This window comes from Anneissia japonica, unplaced genomic scaffold, assembly GCF_011630105.1.
Source record: "Anneissia japonica isolate Jap-2015-1 unplaced genomic scaffold, ASM1163010v1 scaffold1417_len1240632_cov203, whole genome shotgun sequence".
NCBI classification, from domain to species: Eukaryota; Metazoa; Echinodermata; class Crinoidea; order Comatulida; family Comatulidae; genus Anneissia; species Anneissia japonica.
This window is the reverse complement of record NW_022727891.1, coordinates 864,079-879,244: the sequence shown is the minus strand read 5'-3', so window position 1 is coordinate 879,244 and position 15,166 is coordinate 864,079. Positions and strand designations below refer to the sequence as shown.

At 35.6% G+C, this 15,166-nt stretch overlaps 1 protein-coding gene across 2 annotated transcripts in view; it reads left to right on the top strand.

Moving 5' to 3' along the window:
- LOC117113885 (dynein heavy chain 5, axonemal-like) overlaps positions 1 to 15,166 on the top strand; it is a gene marked incomplete at its 3' end in the record, with an annotated part of 59,003 nt that extends 43,837 nt beyond the window's left edge. For both annotated transcript variants that reach the window (XM_033257364.1, XM_033257363.1), the window contains 24 exon segments: positions 430 to 636; positions 1,174 to 1,406; positions 3,049 to 3,254; positions 3,570 to 3,807; positions 5,427 to 5,609; positions 5,977 to 6,132; positions 6,364 to 6,573; positions 6,938 to 7,083; positions 7,486 to 7,671; positions 7,974 to 8,085; positions 8,249 to 8,422; positions 8,733 to 8,968; positions 9,175 to 9,397; positions 9,888 to 10,079; positions 10,414 to 10,608; positions 11,058 to 11,274; positions 11,409 to 11,539; positions 11,793 to 11,810; positions 12,516 to 12,630; positions 12,887 to 13,050; positions 13,224 to 13,340; positions 13,481 to 13,696; positions 14,224 to 14,385; positions 14,816 to 15,166. In XM_033257364.1, coding sequence (XP_033113255.1) covers positions 430 to 636; positions 1,174 to 1,406; positions 3,049 to 3,254; positions 3,570 to 3,807; positions 5,427 to 5,609; positions 5,977 to 6,132; positions 6,364 to 6,573; positions 6,938 to 7,083; positions 7,486 to 7,671; positions 7,974 to 8,085; positions 8,249 to 8,422; positions 8,733 to 8,968; positions 9,175 to 9,397; positions 9,888 to 10,079; positions 10,414 to 10,608; positions 11,058 to 11,274; positions 11,409 to 11,539; positions 11,793 to 11,810; positions 12,516 to 12,630; positions 12,887 to 13,050; positions 13,224 to 13,340; positions 13,481 to 13,696; positions 14,224 to 14,385; positions 14,816 to 15,139 — 4,361 coding nt within the window.

Genomic DNA, 15,166 nt, shown 5'->3' with positions numbered 1-15,166 from the left:
CCACCTATTTCAGACTGGCAGGTGGATAAACCCGGTGAGTTGAGCCGGGTTTATCCACCTAGTCTGAACTAGGCCATATAGAATTTACAAAAACCATGTCTAATATATGTGAATATTGACCAGCATAAACCAAATAATATCTAATTTTCCTTTCGAATGAATACCACAAAATCCGCAATATCCAAAATCTACAATAGTTTTTTGTGACAAATATATGGGATTTGCACATTATATAGTCAGGATGATGTCATGTCATACTCATATATGGGAAAGTCATAGTTGTTGTCACATTAAATTTGATAATGTGCTTAAAGTTTGAGACAGAGACATGAAAGTGTATGCATGGGTTTACATGCTGTTAGATAGTAATTTGAAGCCTTGGTGTTGAAAAAGTAAATTTGTGTTACAATTTGAATTTTCTTTCACTAGAATCAAAAGACAACGCTTCAGAGAAACATAAGTGGAAGCAGCTACAGGTGATAATGAATGATTCCAACAAGTTTGTTGAGTTGCTTCACAATATTAGCTGGGAGAATGGCCTGGATAAGAACATCCTCATGAATGTTGAGTACTTCCTACCAAAGACCAAAGAAGGGGAAGGTGTTACTGGTGAAGGCTCCTTACTTGATGTACCAGGTAATCTATCAGTCAATCAAATTGAAGGTTTATAAAGTACCAAGGTACTCAGTAATGTACTAAATAGCTCATGTATGTTATTAATCATTTTTTTTTCTTGTTAGGTAAGTATCTTTACAATTTTCACTTGCAAATAAAATGTTTTTCAAAACTGATGCTATAACAGGGGCTGATCTAGAGATGTCCGGAGGTGGGGATGGGGGCGAAGGAGGGGCGATCGAGAGACAACGCTACCCTAGGGAATGTTTTGTGCGATCAATAATTTCTTTTCTTTCTTTGTTTTTTTTGGGTTTTTTTTTGGTTTTTTTGTTTTTTCCCAAAGGGGGTGGACTGGGCCAGCTGTTAGCCCCCCACAAATCTGCCCCTGTATACTTACCTGGATGAAAAGACTTGTTCCTATTAGAACTTTCTTTTAAAATCATATAACTGTCGGGCTAAGTTTCACTATATTTTAATGCTAAAGTATGTATTTTGTATCGTTGCTGTGATAGCAATAATGCCTAATATGTTCTGATTTGTGTAATTTACTGTAAATAGGAGGGCCTAAGCTACCACCATCATCACGTAAATCACCATCTGCAGTTGAAGGCATCACAATTGCTGCCACCCGCTACAGCTCAGAGGATGCTGGAACGCTAGTGGCCTACACTTGTGGTATAGTGGAGTATTCCCACTTGTGTGGACCTCTGCAACAGGCTCTGGACAGACTGCAGGAACTTCAGAAAGAGAAAATTGAAAATGAAAAACTCCAAATTGAGAAGGAAGAAAGAGTAAGTGAAGATAATTTGTTTCATAAATACTTACCTGGACAAACCAACTAGTGCCAAGTTTGCGTTCGCAGATCTTACCTTAAAAAATAATAGAATTGTTACATGGTATATAATCATCCTCATTATCCGTAAGCTGTTAGACCATGAAGAACCTTTCCTATACAATACCTGAGTGTTGCTATTCAATCAAAGATACACGTAGAATATAATACAATTGAAAAAAATGATCACATGAACATTTTATTTGGTTACAATTTTAGTCATTTTTTTTGTAGATTATGATAATAAATTTCTTCATATGTTCTAACACATTCATTCTTCAGCTCTTCTGGTTCTCTAGAATTATGAAAAAGATAGCGGTAAGCAAAGCATGCTGGTAGCCAGACTTATGACATGCTAGTGGTAGATAGAAAAATCAATTTGAAGGAGAGGTTTTGGGGCAGATGGCATTGTTAAGAGGGGAAGGCATGCTAGGAGTGGCTGTAAGGAGGGGTGAGGCCTGTTATGAGTGACTGTATAAAAGGGGGAAGGCATGTCAGGAGTGGCTGTAAGAAAGGGAAGGCTTGTAAAGGTTGACTGTAGGGAGGAGAAGGCTTGTCTGAGGTGGCTGTATGGAGGGGAAGGCTTGTCAAGGAGATGACAATACAGAGGGATTGGCTGCCAATTTGTGAGGCTGGGAGTAAGATGAGTTGGTATAATGGGAAATGAGAGGTTAATATGAATATTAGTCTTTAGTATTCTGTCATGCATTTCTGCTAGTGATAAAGCCTTTGCTGGTTTTAATGTATTTTTATGTATTTGCGAATGCTGAATTATTCTGTATAATTGTATATGCGGCTTTTTGTTGTAATTTGTCTATATCATGTAATAACAGTGTTACCCTTCCTAGCCGATGTATCTGTTTTTGGTTAATCTGTGGTCTTGTTTTAACAAATAATGATGTCTAGTAGATTAGCATGTAGACAAAAAGAGAGGCAAATGTGAAGGGAATTGGAAAATGTAACTGTTAGAAGAGAATTGTATTAAAATGTTAGTGTTTTAGAAGTCATTTTATATTCATTTGTATGTTTAAGAATCAGCATGTTCTAGATATGTTTACAATATAATCTAAATTAGTGTAATTTAATAGTACATCACTTTATCAATTTTTAAAACCTTTTAACATCAAAAGTAATCAATACATCTTTTTTTTAAATTTAACAAAGTGCTTTACATAAATAGAGTTAGACTAGTCCACAAACTGAATAAAACTGTAGTTTGATGGTTAGTGCTAATTTTCCTGTTCTAATGTCCTGAGTTAAAATTTGTCTGAAAGCAGGATTTTTTTCTCATAAGTTAACAACTTCACTTGCCAGGCCCCACAGTGTGTTATCTAAGGAATATTTGAACAAAACACAACTCTTAAGTAGTTTAAATTACTGTACTTCCACAGCTAGTTTCCTTTTCCATTAGTCTGCTTAAACCCTTTCGATGTGATACACCTAGATACACCAACTGCAAATGACCAAGGAGTCCCAATACATAGCTTTGCTGATGAATCCCTTTTGATAGATGTGGTATACTCTAAAAAGAAATTATAAACTTATAACTTGCACAGTTTGAAAAAAAAAAGAGATGCAAGAATAATGATGTGTACTTTCAGGAAGCAAGAGAGGCAGAGGAACAGACAAGTGCAGCATCAGTAGAACCAGAGAAAGAATACACAGAAGCAGATATTCCCAGCATCCAAGATGAACTGGATGTGCTGCAAAAGGAATTTGATGATGCCGTCAGAGAGAAGCATTCATTGGAAATTGAACTGGTTGCCAGTAATGAGAGGTTGAGGGCAGCAGTTGATATGATTCACAGGTAAATTTCTTAATTCAGTCTTTCACAGCTCCTTAATAGTCAGCCCTAATCAGCCAAAAGTTGGCTTAACCCATCATGATCTGGCTTGACCAAATATCGTGAGTAAAAACTAAGGTAATTACTTCAAATTCACGGTATAGTTTGTGTTTAGCTCGATATGGGCCAGCACATGTCTCCTGATATATGCTCAGTCATTTCACTCTGATTCGAAAACTTTAGTTTTTTCAAGTAGTTATCTTGAGTAATGTAGAAACACAGATTTAAAACAATATAATCCAGATGATTATTCTGTTTTGTATTCATGTACTCAATCAGCTTGAGAGAAGCAGAAAAGGGTTGGAAGGATTACGTTGATGAGAACTCAGTGAATCAGTTGTTGCTAAGCACTTGTCTGTCGGCATCTGCGTTTCTAACATACTGTGGCGGGATGCAAATTGACTTGCGTAAACGATTAGCATCGTTCTTTATGGATGTTTGCACCAGACACAATCTACCTGTACCAAGGAGGAAGCTGTTCAAACATGTTCAAATTATTGAATTCCTGTTTTCAAAGGTAAGCCTTAATAAATACTATTATTAAGCTCTTTCCACACTATTAAGAAATTAGTAGAGTTCTGCATAGTACACTATAGGAAAATTATTATATGAAGGTTAGATTTCTGGTTCTAATTAACCTTGTTTTACAAAAGTAATTTTTAATTACAATTCAATTTTCATCGCAGTGCGTGTTATCTTCGCGGTGACGAAAAAAAATGAGGATTTTTTTTTTTGCACACGAACCTAAAAAAAATCAAGCCAAGCGTCCACTAATTGAAAAATTAATGGACTGTGGGGGATAGGCAAATTACATAGGGAGTTCCAGTGATGATATCACAATTGACTTATAATACATTATAGGGGATGTGATTTGCCCATAGGCCTATATGGGTGTGATATGACATCATCATGCTCATATATGAATGTGGTATTACATCATTAGGCGACTCACTATATATGTTTTCAAACGTAAAATCATAAAATACTAATATTTGGCTATGTCCATACCTAAGAGATACGCCAGGCGTATCTAATGCCAGCCGTATATTAATCCGTGGCGTAACTAGCGGGATGTCCAGAATAGGCGATTAACGAGCGCTAGCGTAAGTATTTGCGCGAAATATTTGTATTCGTAATTAGCGCATTTCATTTTCTGTTTACATCTAGGTTTATTTTGATTGGTTGAGTTCAAAATCACTGATGCGTGAATGTCGTAACTCAGTGGCGTACGCTGATCTGGGATCTGTTGCTGGATTATCCTACGCCAGTGATTGCGCGATAATACTGGTGTTCACTATGCCGCGCACAAATTCACACCATTTGATTTACATTACCCTAGCGTACTGTAAGTCGTACCTGATCATAGCCTTAATCCCATATTATGAATGTGATATGACATCATCATGCCCTTATATGGATGTGATATGACATCATCATGCCCATATATGGATGTGATATGACATCATGCCCATATTATGGATGTGATATAACATCATCATGCCCATATATGAATATGATAGGACATCATCATTCCCATATATGAATGTGATATGACATCATCATGCCCATATTATGGATGTGATATGACATGCCCATATATGGATATGATAGGACATCATCATGCCCATATATGGATATGATAGGACATCATCATGTCCATATTATGGATGTGATATGACATCATCATACCCATATTATGGATGTGATATGACATCATGCCCATATATGGATATGATAGGACATCATCATGCCCATATTATGGATGTGATATGACATCATCATGCCCATATTATGGATGTGATATGACATCATCATGCCCATGTTATGGATGTGATATGACATCATCATGTCCATATTATGGATGTGATATGACATCATCATGCCCATATTATGGATGTGATATGACATCATCATGCCCATATTATGGATGTGATATGACATTATCATGCCCATATTATGGATGTGATAGGACATCATCATGCCCACATATTATCGATGATGTTCAATTGGTTTATACAGTACAATGTACAATCACTTTTCTAGCTTTTCTGATGCCAAGAATTTATTTGAATCTAAATTTTGAAAAGCACAATTTCCAGTTGATTTTTATTGATCAGGTAATTGAATACTTTTTAGGTGAAAATTGAATCGTTCCGACTACTCAACCTGCCAATGACTCCGGTATCATGTGACAATGCTTGCTTCATCATGCAAGAATTAAGTTCAACTGCCTGGCCATTGCTATGCGACCCAACGAGCCGAGTGTTGGAATGGCTTAAGGCCTTTAAAGCCGATAAACTCACAAAGGTTAAATATCATGTAAGTTCAAATATCTTTCTATTTAGCTATATCTGATCTTTTTATATATTTTTATTTTGTATAATTAAGTATATATTTTATACTTTACATAAATCTTATAATTTGTAGCTATATAAACAGTTCATTTTATGTATAATGTCATTTATACTTTTTACTTTATAATTAAATTTTATAATAGTAAGTTTTTATGTTAGATTTTTCTATTGCTATTAATTTGATCATTAAAATTAAAAACTACTGCCTTTGATCACCTACTCAACTTTTCAATTAAAATTCCTGGGAAGTGACTACAACCCAGTATGTTTAGATTTGTTGTTTTTTGCATTTTCTTTCCATTTCAAATGTTCAGTATCCTCACTTTCTCCAGGAATTGAGGTCGCAATTGGAGACATGTCTGACAGAGGGGTCATCTCTGGTGATCACAGACTGTGATGTAGTAGCTCTGACGGATGACTATCGCTTCTATCAAGTCTTGCGCAAGAGAATGGTGTTCATGACAAGCAAACTGCCATTTAAAATGATGGTAATCATTTATTAAACCATAACTTTAGTAGCCCTATATTTTTACTTATCTCTTTTGTGAATACATACCTGGATAAACCAGTTATTGCTAATGTTCCTAAATTAACTCCTTTATACAGTAACTCTGATTGCTGTGAGCCAAATTCAGTCAATAATTAATTTCCACTATTGGTTTAATATTATCACATGTGGTTTTATATGCATTTGGATTGGTCTATTATTACTTTATCAGGTGGCAGACCATGAGGTGGAATGTAATCCTAGTTTCCGTTTGTACCTTCACACAACCAACCAGCCCCACACCATTCCGCACAGCCTTGCAGCCTATACCAGTGTGCAGTATTTCTACCAGACTGCGGAGGACTGTGAGGAAGAGTTGCTGGATAGGTTCATGCAGCTGGAGAAAGCTAGACTTGAGGAAGACAGAATAACTTATGCAAAGGTAATAGCGACAATAATCATATTCAGCCATTACCCAAAATGTAGTCTTCATTAACTTTTATCCATTGTTATTACAGTGTCATCGTCCCATGCTGTTTTTATTTTCATTACCAACGATCTTATTATTCATCATTACTCTTTGCAATCTTTTTTACTTATATCAATGGTTTCCTGATGAGCATTTCTTTACCTGTAAAGTAATTTTCCATTTACATACTAGCATCTTTATTGCCAAGAATGTAATTTGGTGCAATGCAAAAATACCATGTCATTGCAATAATTCTATCTTGATCATCGTCTGTTCCATCTTTTTATACCTATTATGATACTATCTGTATTATTATTGAAACAATTTCATCCATCAGGAAAAGATTGCAAATATGCAGCAGCTTGAAGACTTAGAGAAGCAGATGCTGGAGTGTTTGGCAGGTGACAAGCGATTGTTGAATGATTTACAAACTACAAAGAAACTTGCTGAGATGAAAAAACATTATAATGAGACTTTAGAAAGGTGAGTGGAAAGTATACATTTTTCAATTTTTATCTTGAATTTTAAAGGTATATTTTCCTTAGTTACAATATCATCTTTTAATTATATTTTGTGTACGTAGTACTGATGAGAGTCAATCAATAAATTTTACAGTATCATAATAATAATTCATAATTATATTCTGTATCATTATTGTTTAATTATCATCACCATTTATAGTTATTATTATATTACTTATATTGTTAACCTTATAGTATGGTGTGTGTTGAACTGCTAGTTAATATTAATATTGGTTGTTTACTCACTATGTTACCATGTAGTTTCTCCTTAAAACTGAACTGTTTTAATAGATTAATAGTTGTTTAGTGAGCTGTGAGACACCAGTAAATGATGCTTCATGAGTGCTGTTATTATTACTTTTAGTCAAGAAAGAGTGTTAACATCTGAACGAGCGATTCGCAATGCAAAGGAGAGCTACCGATCCATAGCAAAGAGAGGTGCTGTGTGCTTCAATGTTGCTAGAGGGCTTACAGAAATTAACCCAATATACCAATCATCCTGGCAACAATTTCTGGAGGTTTATGACGCTTCAATTAAGCACTCAGAAAGGTAAGTTATTTCTTATTGTCTTTATCTTGTCGAATGGGTGCGCTTAGAAATTAGTTTATGTACTCTCACAACCAATCACAGGATTGAAAGCTTGAGGATGTTTTATTACCAAACATAAAGAGCATCGATTATTAACAATAAATTAATGATATATTAATACTTGCAGTACACCATGGAGATATCTATGCGGTGTACCGCAAGCATTAATATATTATTACTTCGCCATGCAAACTTCAAACAATAATCATTTTTAATCATGAGGAAGACTGTTATAATGTGAATTCTTTTGAATTATATAATAGAACTGCTGTGAAAGCTGTTGTAGAAAGGCTGACATTCTCTGCATGTATGACCGTGTCTAGGTCACTATTGGAAAGGGATCGTATCATACACTCAGTACTCTTGTCCATGGAGGTGTGTAATTTTTTTTATTATTTTTGTTTATTTGAATTCCTTTCATTTATCAAGTCCAAATTTTACATACATATAGAGGAAAAAAGCAAAAAGGCCATTTCTTGCTCTTAAAAAATCTCCAGATTGTTGTCATTACCTTTATATAACCTTTCTTCAATTCAAGGTGGAGGATTCCGTTGGTAATATTGGACCAGGTGAGCGTGAGTTCATTGTCTCTCCTCAGCTTGGGGCCGCTGTGATGTCATCAATTGGAAAAGTAGCTCCTCCTGACCATAAGGTTACCCAAGCCAAGAAGCCATTCGACTGGATGTCTGATGATCAGTTCCAAAACCTGCAGGTACACATTCTTATTATTAATGATTCTTATCCAATCACAACTCACCACTAAGGTGGATGCAAGATTCGTAGGTAGGGGGTGCATGAGTGGACACACCACCTCAGGCCGACCATGGTTGGGGCTGAGGTTCAAACATTCTGAGAAAATGTCAACAATACAATACAACAATTATTTTTTTTTATACAATTTAAAATGGTGCGATCACACCGTCCACACCCATCCTGCATCCGCATCAGTTACAGGATTGAAAATATACTTTCTGGTGCTTTCCTTATACCATAGGTAATTTGAAATAATCTTATTTTTGCAGCTGATGGCCATGCATTTTGACTGGTTCCAAGAGATGTTTGACCGCATGTCCAAAGATGGCCGTGAAACACAGTGGCGTACACTCGGTGAGCATGAAACACCAGAGAACTATCCTCTGCCTGAGAGGATGGACGACGTCTACAATCCCATGCAGAGGTTTATGATACTACGTGCCTTTAGACCTGACCGCATCATGCAAGCATCAACTGTCTTTGTTAGTTCTGTTCTTGGAAAGAAGTAAGAACACTTTATTATTATTTTTATTTCTATTGTTTTTATTGTTATTATCTTGTTATTCAATAAATATTCTTATTTTCATTAACAGACTAAAGAAGCACCTCTTCTATGTTGCATATTCAGAGCAACAATCAGTATAATCTAGTATTTTGGATAATATGCTACATAAATTATTGTATCTCAATTTATCTTGTTCCTGTGTCTAGATACGTGACTGAGTCATTGTTAGATTTAGCAAGCGTTCTGCGGCAAAGCTCGCCCACAACACCTATACTGCTAATGTACACGTGCGAGGCCCAGCTAGCTACTAAACTCTTCACTGAATTTGCCAACAAGAAACAAATGAAGACCACAGCCATTTTCCTGACTGGTGCATCACAAAATGAGGACAGACAAGTTAGAAAGGTGGTGATCACTGCCATGCAAGAGGTCAGTAATCATACTTCAGTTCAAAAGTTAGTTTATAGGTCTAATGTGTTTTTAACACGGGATAATTTTTTTAATAATAATTTTCAGTTCTTTTTATTTTAAGTAATGTGTAAATGATTATGCTTATGTTCTCACACAGTAGCTAACGGTTAACAGGATCCGGATCCTGCTAACCGTTAGCTGCGTCCATATGAAAAAATTCCAATCCGGATACCAAGAATATGATGATCGAATCACTGGCCAATAAGAAACTGGGAATTGTAATCGCGTACGTGTGATTGGTTGATGATAGAAACACACTCAACTTGCTAACCGATAGCGCTTGCCTAGCACTAACCGATCGAGCGTTCTCACACAGGTGCTAACAGTTAGCTTTAACGGTTAGCTCCCGATCTGGATACTAGGGCTCTTTTGAGAACCAGGCTAAAGAAATACTTACTCATATACTGGTCTGTTTGAAGACTTACACTTGTTACATCACTCTTTTCAGGGAAGTTGGGTGCTTCTCCAGAATGGTCAGAATGCTTCCAACCTTCTCAAAGGCTTGGAGAGTATTTTGAAAGAACATGACAACTCACAGGGCGAGGGCTCTTTCCGCCTGTGGATCTCTGCCGAAATGAAAGAGACAATACCTGTACGATTGCTGCAGTATTCCTTCAGAGTTGTAGTAGATTCCCCTCAGGTAATTTCAATCTCATTAATATCTTTGTTGATATCTGTTTGTTTTGATTGTGTTGTTGGGAAGGCCTTTGCTATTAGCAAGCACTATTTGGTCTCTCCTGGGCTGTGGCAGTTGGTCTTTTCTTTTTCTTTTTCAACGTTTGTTTTTAATGTAACGTTTTGAAATGTTGTACTTGTATGCCCAAATTATTATAAAATAAAAAATTATAAGTTTTGTTTTTTTATTGTGTTGATATATTGTTTAACAGATCAACCTTTTTATTATTTCATAAATAATCGTAATTCCTAAAGAAAGTATTTTATAGTTATTTGTGTTAAATCCCTAATTCATGTAGGTAATGCGAGAAAACCTAATACGAGGCATTTCATTGGTTGATACGGATATGCTGAAGACAAGTTCACGATCTGAATGGCCACCGTTGCTGCACAATCTGATAATGCTTCACGGCACCTTGCGGTTGAGGGCACGCTTTGGCAGATCAGGATGGAACCTACCGCAAGTCATGAACTTCAAGTTTAAAGAAATTGCTGTGAGTATTAAGATGTCAAATAGTAAAATATTATGTAAAATTAATGTGAACGTATAGAGCGAAATAATGTAACTTAAAAATATAAAAGCAGTTGCGTTGTTTTGCCTTAGGACGGCCATGATGTGGCAAGTTTGGTCAGTATATGGAAGATTGTAGTAAAATCGTAAATTTATGGCAGATATGGAAGTTATGGCATAAGAGGGTAAAATAAGTGGTAGCATACTTGGTAACGTTGACCGCACCAGGATTTGTCTGAAAGGGGAATAAGTTCTCCAAAAGGAGTCTGCCAATTTCTGATGAGGACTGTAAGGTCCAGGGAGGGCAAAGCCTAAATGTGGGCCCAAGGGAATAATCCCCTGGCACCTAGAAAATCTGGTCAATTTTTGGATGTTTTTTGTTTTAAATCTTTTAAAACACAGTTTTTGAATTGTGACTTTTGATATTTTCAGGAAGGATTATCAATTGCTAAAGAAGTTTTCAAAGACGTGCCACATCCAGATGGAGATGGGTTGAAGGGCGTGTCGTGGATTGGTTTGCGGTATATGTTGACAGAGATTGTCTATGGAAGCAGCATCCAGGATGAATTTGATCAGACCAACCTGGCAGCAATGGTTGACTACTGGATCGGACCCAATGCAGTTAAGAGGGAGTTTGAGGCTACGAAGCGTAGGTTTTGTGGATATGCTTACAAAGCCAGTGTGCTAATTATTATTGTTAATAAGCAAGAAATTGATTCCTCCCAAAAGAATTTACTGAATATGCATTTTAAATTTATATGTTTTTAAATTTTGTTTTCTCAGTGAAATACAAATTGCCTTCAGCATTCTTCAATAATGTTGTGAGGCCACATGCCCTGATCCAGGCCTGTGAGGCTATACCTAACCACATGTTAGATGTTCCAGAAGCCACCGGAGTACACTCATCTACTGAAGTGAGTATTTGAAAATCTTAAATTATTGGTATTTCTTCTTTTTCCAAGTATCATCATCATCGTCATCCTTAGGACTATATTGTACTATTGTAAACATGAAAATTCTTCAATATCTTTTCCTGTATTTCTTAGTACACACCTTCAACTAAATATAACTCTTTACATAAATTATCATATTTAATTGCTTTCACTTGCTCTGTCATACTTGCTTTCCATAAATGTATTTCCATTGTTCTTTATGCTGCTATATTAGGATGATGGCCGTTTGATGGTAAGAACTCTTCTTAGTCTAATGATGTCATAACAAATTCAATTGTTCTAGCTAATCAGCTTGTAGCTACTGTAAATTGTGTGTTTTAAATTCATTATAACCAATGCTATCTGTGTTTATACAGTACTACCCAATACTTTGTCTATCAGTCTGAAACACATTGATCTCAAATAAACACTATATTTTCATTATCCTTCATTAATACTATTATTATTCTCATACTTAAGTTATTCTGTCCATTCATTTTGTAATTTTTCTGTTTTTATAAGTTAAGAACATTTTGTTTTTAATGTATTATTTCAATTCTAAAAATTGAATTAACAATACTAACAAGTAAATGTGGAATGTTTCATTGACTCACTTTTAAACATTTATTTAACAGTTGTAAAATTCTTGTCAATTGTGTTGTTTTTAACTCGATATCGGTCTTGGCATAATGATTATTTTAAGGAGATCGATTAAATATTTATGTTCAGAAAGTATGTATGGATAATGTGTTGTTTAAAAATAACTATCTAAATGTTTTATATGTGTAAAATTAACTATGGTATATGTTTTAAATGTCCATTAGCTTTAGTATTAAGTGTAAATAACCTTTTGTATGTCTAGACTTAATGTTTTAATGTCAATATAAAACTTGTTAATGTTCGTAGTAATGGCTGTACATAGTTTTTAATTAAATGGTTATGCAACATATTTGTGTAGACTTATCATGGAGATGATCAGTATGTCTTCACCCGACTCAACATGATCCTGGATAACGTGCCGTCAACAAAAACACTTGCGCACATATTTGAGCGACCTTCTACTCCTACCACAGGTAGGTTTTAAATAACTTTTCTTATACTATTTTATTTACTATATTTTAAATTTGCTTGAATACTGCATTTCAGCCAATCAAAGATGAGTGCTTAGGATTTTTATATTGTAATAGATATTTCAGACTTAATGCTTTTTACTCAGTTTGTGGGGATCAGGGAAGCACTCATCCATATTTTTCAACCACCTGTCAACCACTGTTCTTACTGTAAATTACCACATAAACATGTCAAGCTTCCACATACTTGACTTTTCAGAACCTTCAGTATCCAGCGTAACTGGACAAGCTATGACATCATCAGTCCGTGGAATGGGTGTTTACGCAAGTGCCAGTGTAGCTGCCATCAGATCACGTAAAGATGTGGAAATCTGGGAGGTGTGCCACACCGCTTTGCTTAAATTACCTCGAGGCTGGAATAGGGTATGTCTTTATCTCTTACAGGAAGGGATAGCTGACTCTTAACTATGAATATAAAATATTGGCTGTAGCTTGGGAATGCACATACTTTTCATGCTTTTTACAAGGTTGCGTAACCAAAAGGATTGTAACATTTGAGAGAGAAATATTTTTCAATCATTTCATTCTTTTTACAGGATTACATATCTGAAAGGATTCGTAAGATTGGAGGAGACACACCTTTTAATCGTTTCATTCTTCGTGAAGTTGACATGATGATAACTTTATTAGCTGAGATGAGGAGTACATTGCAGGTAAGTTTCATTAAGTTCTAACGTCATTGTTGACCTTTGTTACTAATTCTATTATTGTTTTTAATATAGATAAATACAAATGTTTATCATTCTGATTACTATTAAGTTAATATCATTATTAATTGTTATTCTAATCATAGAAACTGAAGAATCTAACTGAGAACCCAACAGAGATGTTTGGCGATCTGTTCTCTGACAAGTTGATTGATGTAGCAGATGACATGTTCCATCTTCGTCTGCCTCTGATCTGGAGGAACCTTGCTGGAGATTCAGCTCCTCCGGCAACCTGGCAGCTGGGACAATGGTTGACAGATCTTGCTCAACGTTGTCTACATCTAGAAAAGATCATCATACAGGTAGGGGCAGATTGATAACACTGGAGGAAAAGTAACTGTTTTTACTCTTAAAGTAGTGTAGTACTTACAGTACATCAATTACAGCCTATGGTAGGGTCAAACTTCTGTAGATCTAAAGTTGTTTGTCTAGTAATGTGATATATTCTTCAATGTTCTAGTACTGGTCCTTTCGTTGCACTCTGAACTGATTCTCAGCAACCTAGGAGACAAGAATGCATTCCATTGTTGATTTTTATTTATAGGCTTCACCTCAGCACAATGCAGACCTCCAGGGTTTGACAGTGCATCATTATGTATTATCATCTCCATCGTATCTGTGATATGACTGGCAGCTTTTCCTACCACATATACATACTCTAATTGATATTTTGTGAATAATTCTTACCTGGATAAATTCCAAGTTGCTTAGTGGAACCTGGAAACATTATCATTAGGAAATAATGGAATGACCCTATTGCCAATAAACTCCCCAATTTCCTTGTTTCCTTTTTTAACCTAATTGGTATATACTCTCTTTATTTCAACAGGGAAGGGAAAAGTTTCCAGCATTTTGGCTGGGTGCTTTCTTTCAGCCAAAAGGTTTGTTGGCATTGCTGAGACAAGATGCCATGAGAGCTTATGGTCAGAATGGAGCTCAAATGGAACCATTTATCTTTCAAACAGAGATCACAGCCAGAGATAAAGATCACGTAAGTAGACCATCTATCCTAAAAGAATTTGCAAGCAAACCTCTAAAGATTTGCCAACGTTTGCTGATTGTTGGTACAAAGTAGGATGGCTTAAAGATTGTGTAGTAGATTAGGGCTATACATATGTATAGTTAATTTATGTTTAAATAGTTCAATGAACACATTATTCATAATTCCTATTTATTATTTTTGATAATTTTTATCCAACTTTGCCCTGAGATATTTGCAGTGTCATTCTTATAAAAATTATTATAATTAATAACATTATTAATTGTTGTTTTTTGTGATAATTATCAATTAGTATTAAATTACTGTTTTTATTGCTCTTTTATTTGAAGTTTCAGAAATGCGGTAAACATATTAATCCCAATAATTATTAATTTCATTATTATCATGTAATATTTAAATTGATTTATTGATTATTTTGTAGGTGCGTGATCCGCCTCAGGAAGGCATGTTTGTGTATGGCATCTACATTTGGGGTTGTACCTGGGAAAAGACGACTGGCGAACTACAAGACCTTGCTCCTCGTCATGGGCCTACACCTTTGCCAATCATTCACATTATCTGTATTCCAGCTAGTGAAAAACAAATTGTCACAGAGCCAACTCGATATGAAACATTCTCATGTCCTGTCTACCCAACACGTGTTAGCCCTCGTGAGCCAGTGTTTCTGATGGACGTTCGTCATGATAGTATACCACCATCTAGATGGTCACTACGTGGGTTAGCCGCTACAATCCGTCCATTTTAGTTAAGACACAAGAGAGGTAAACATTCC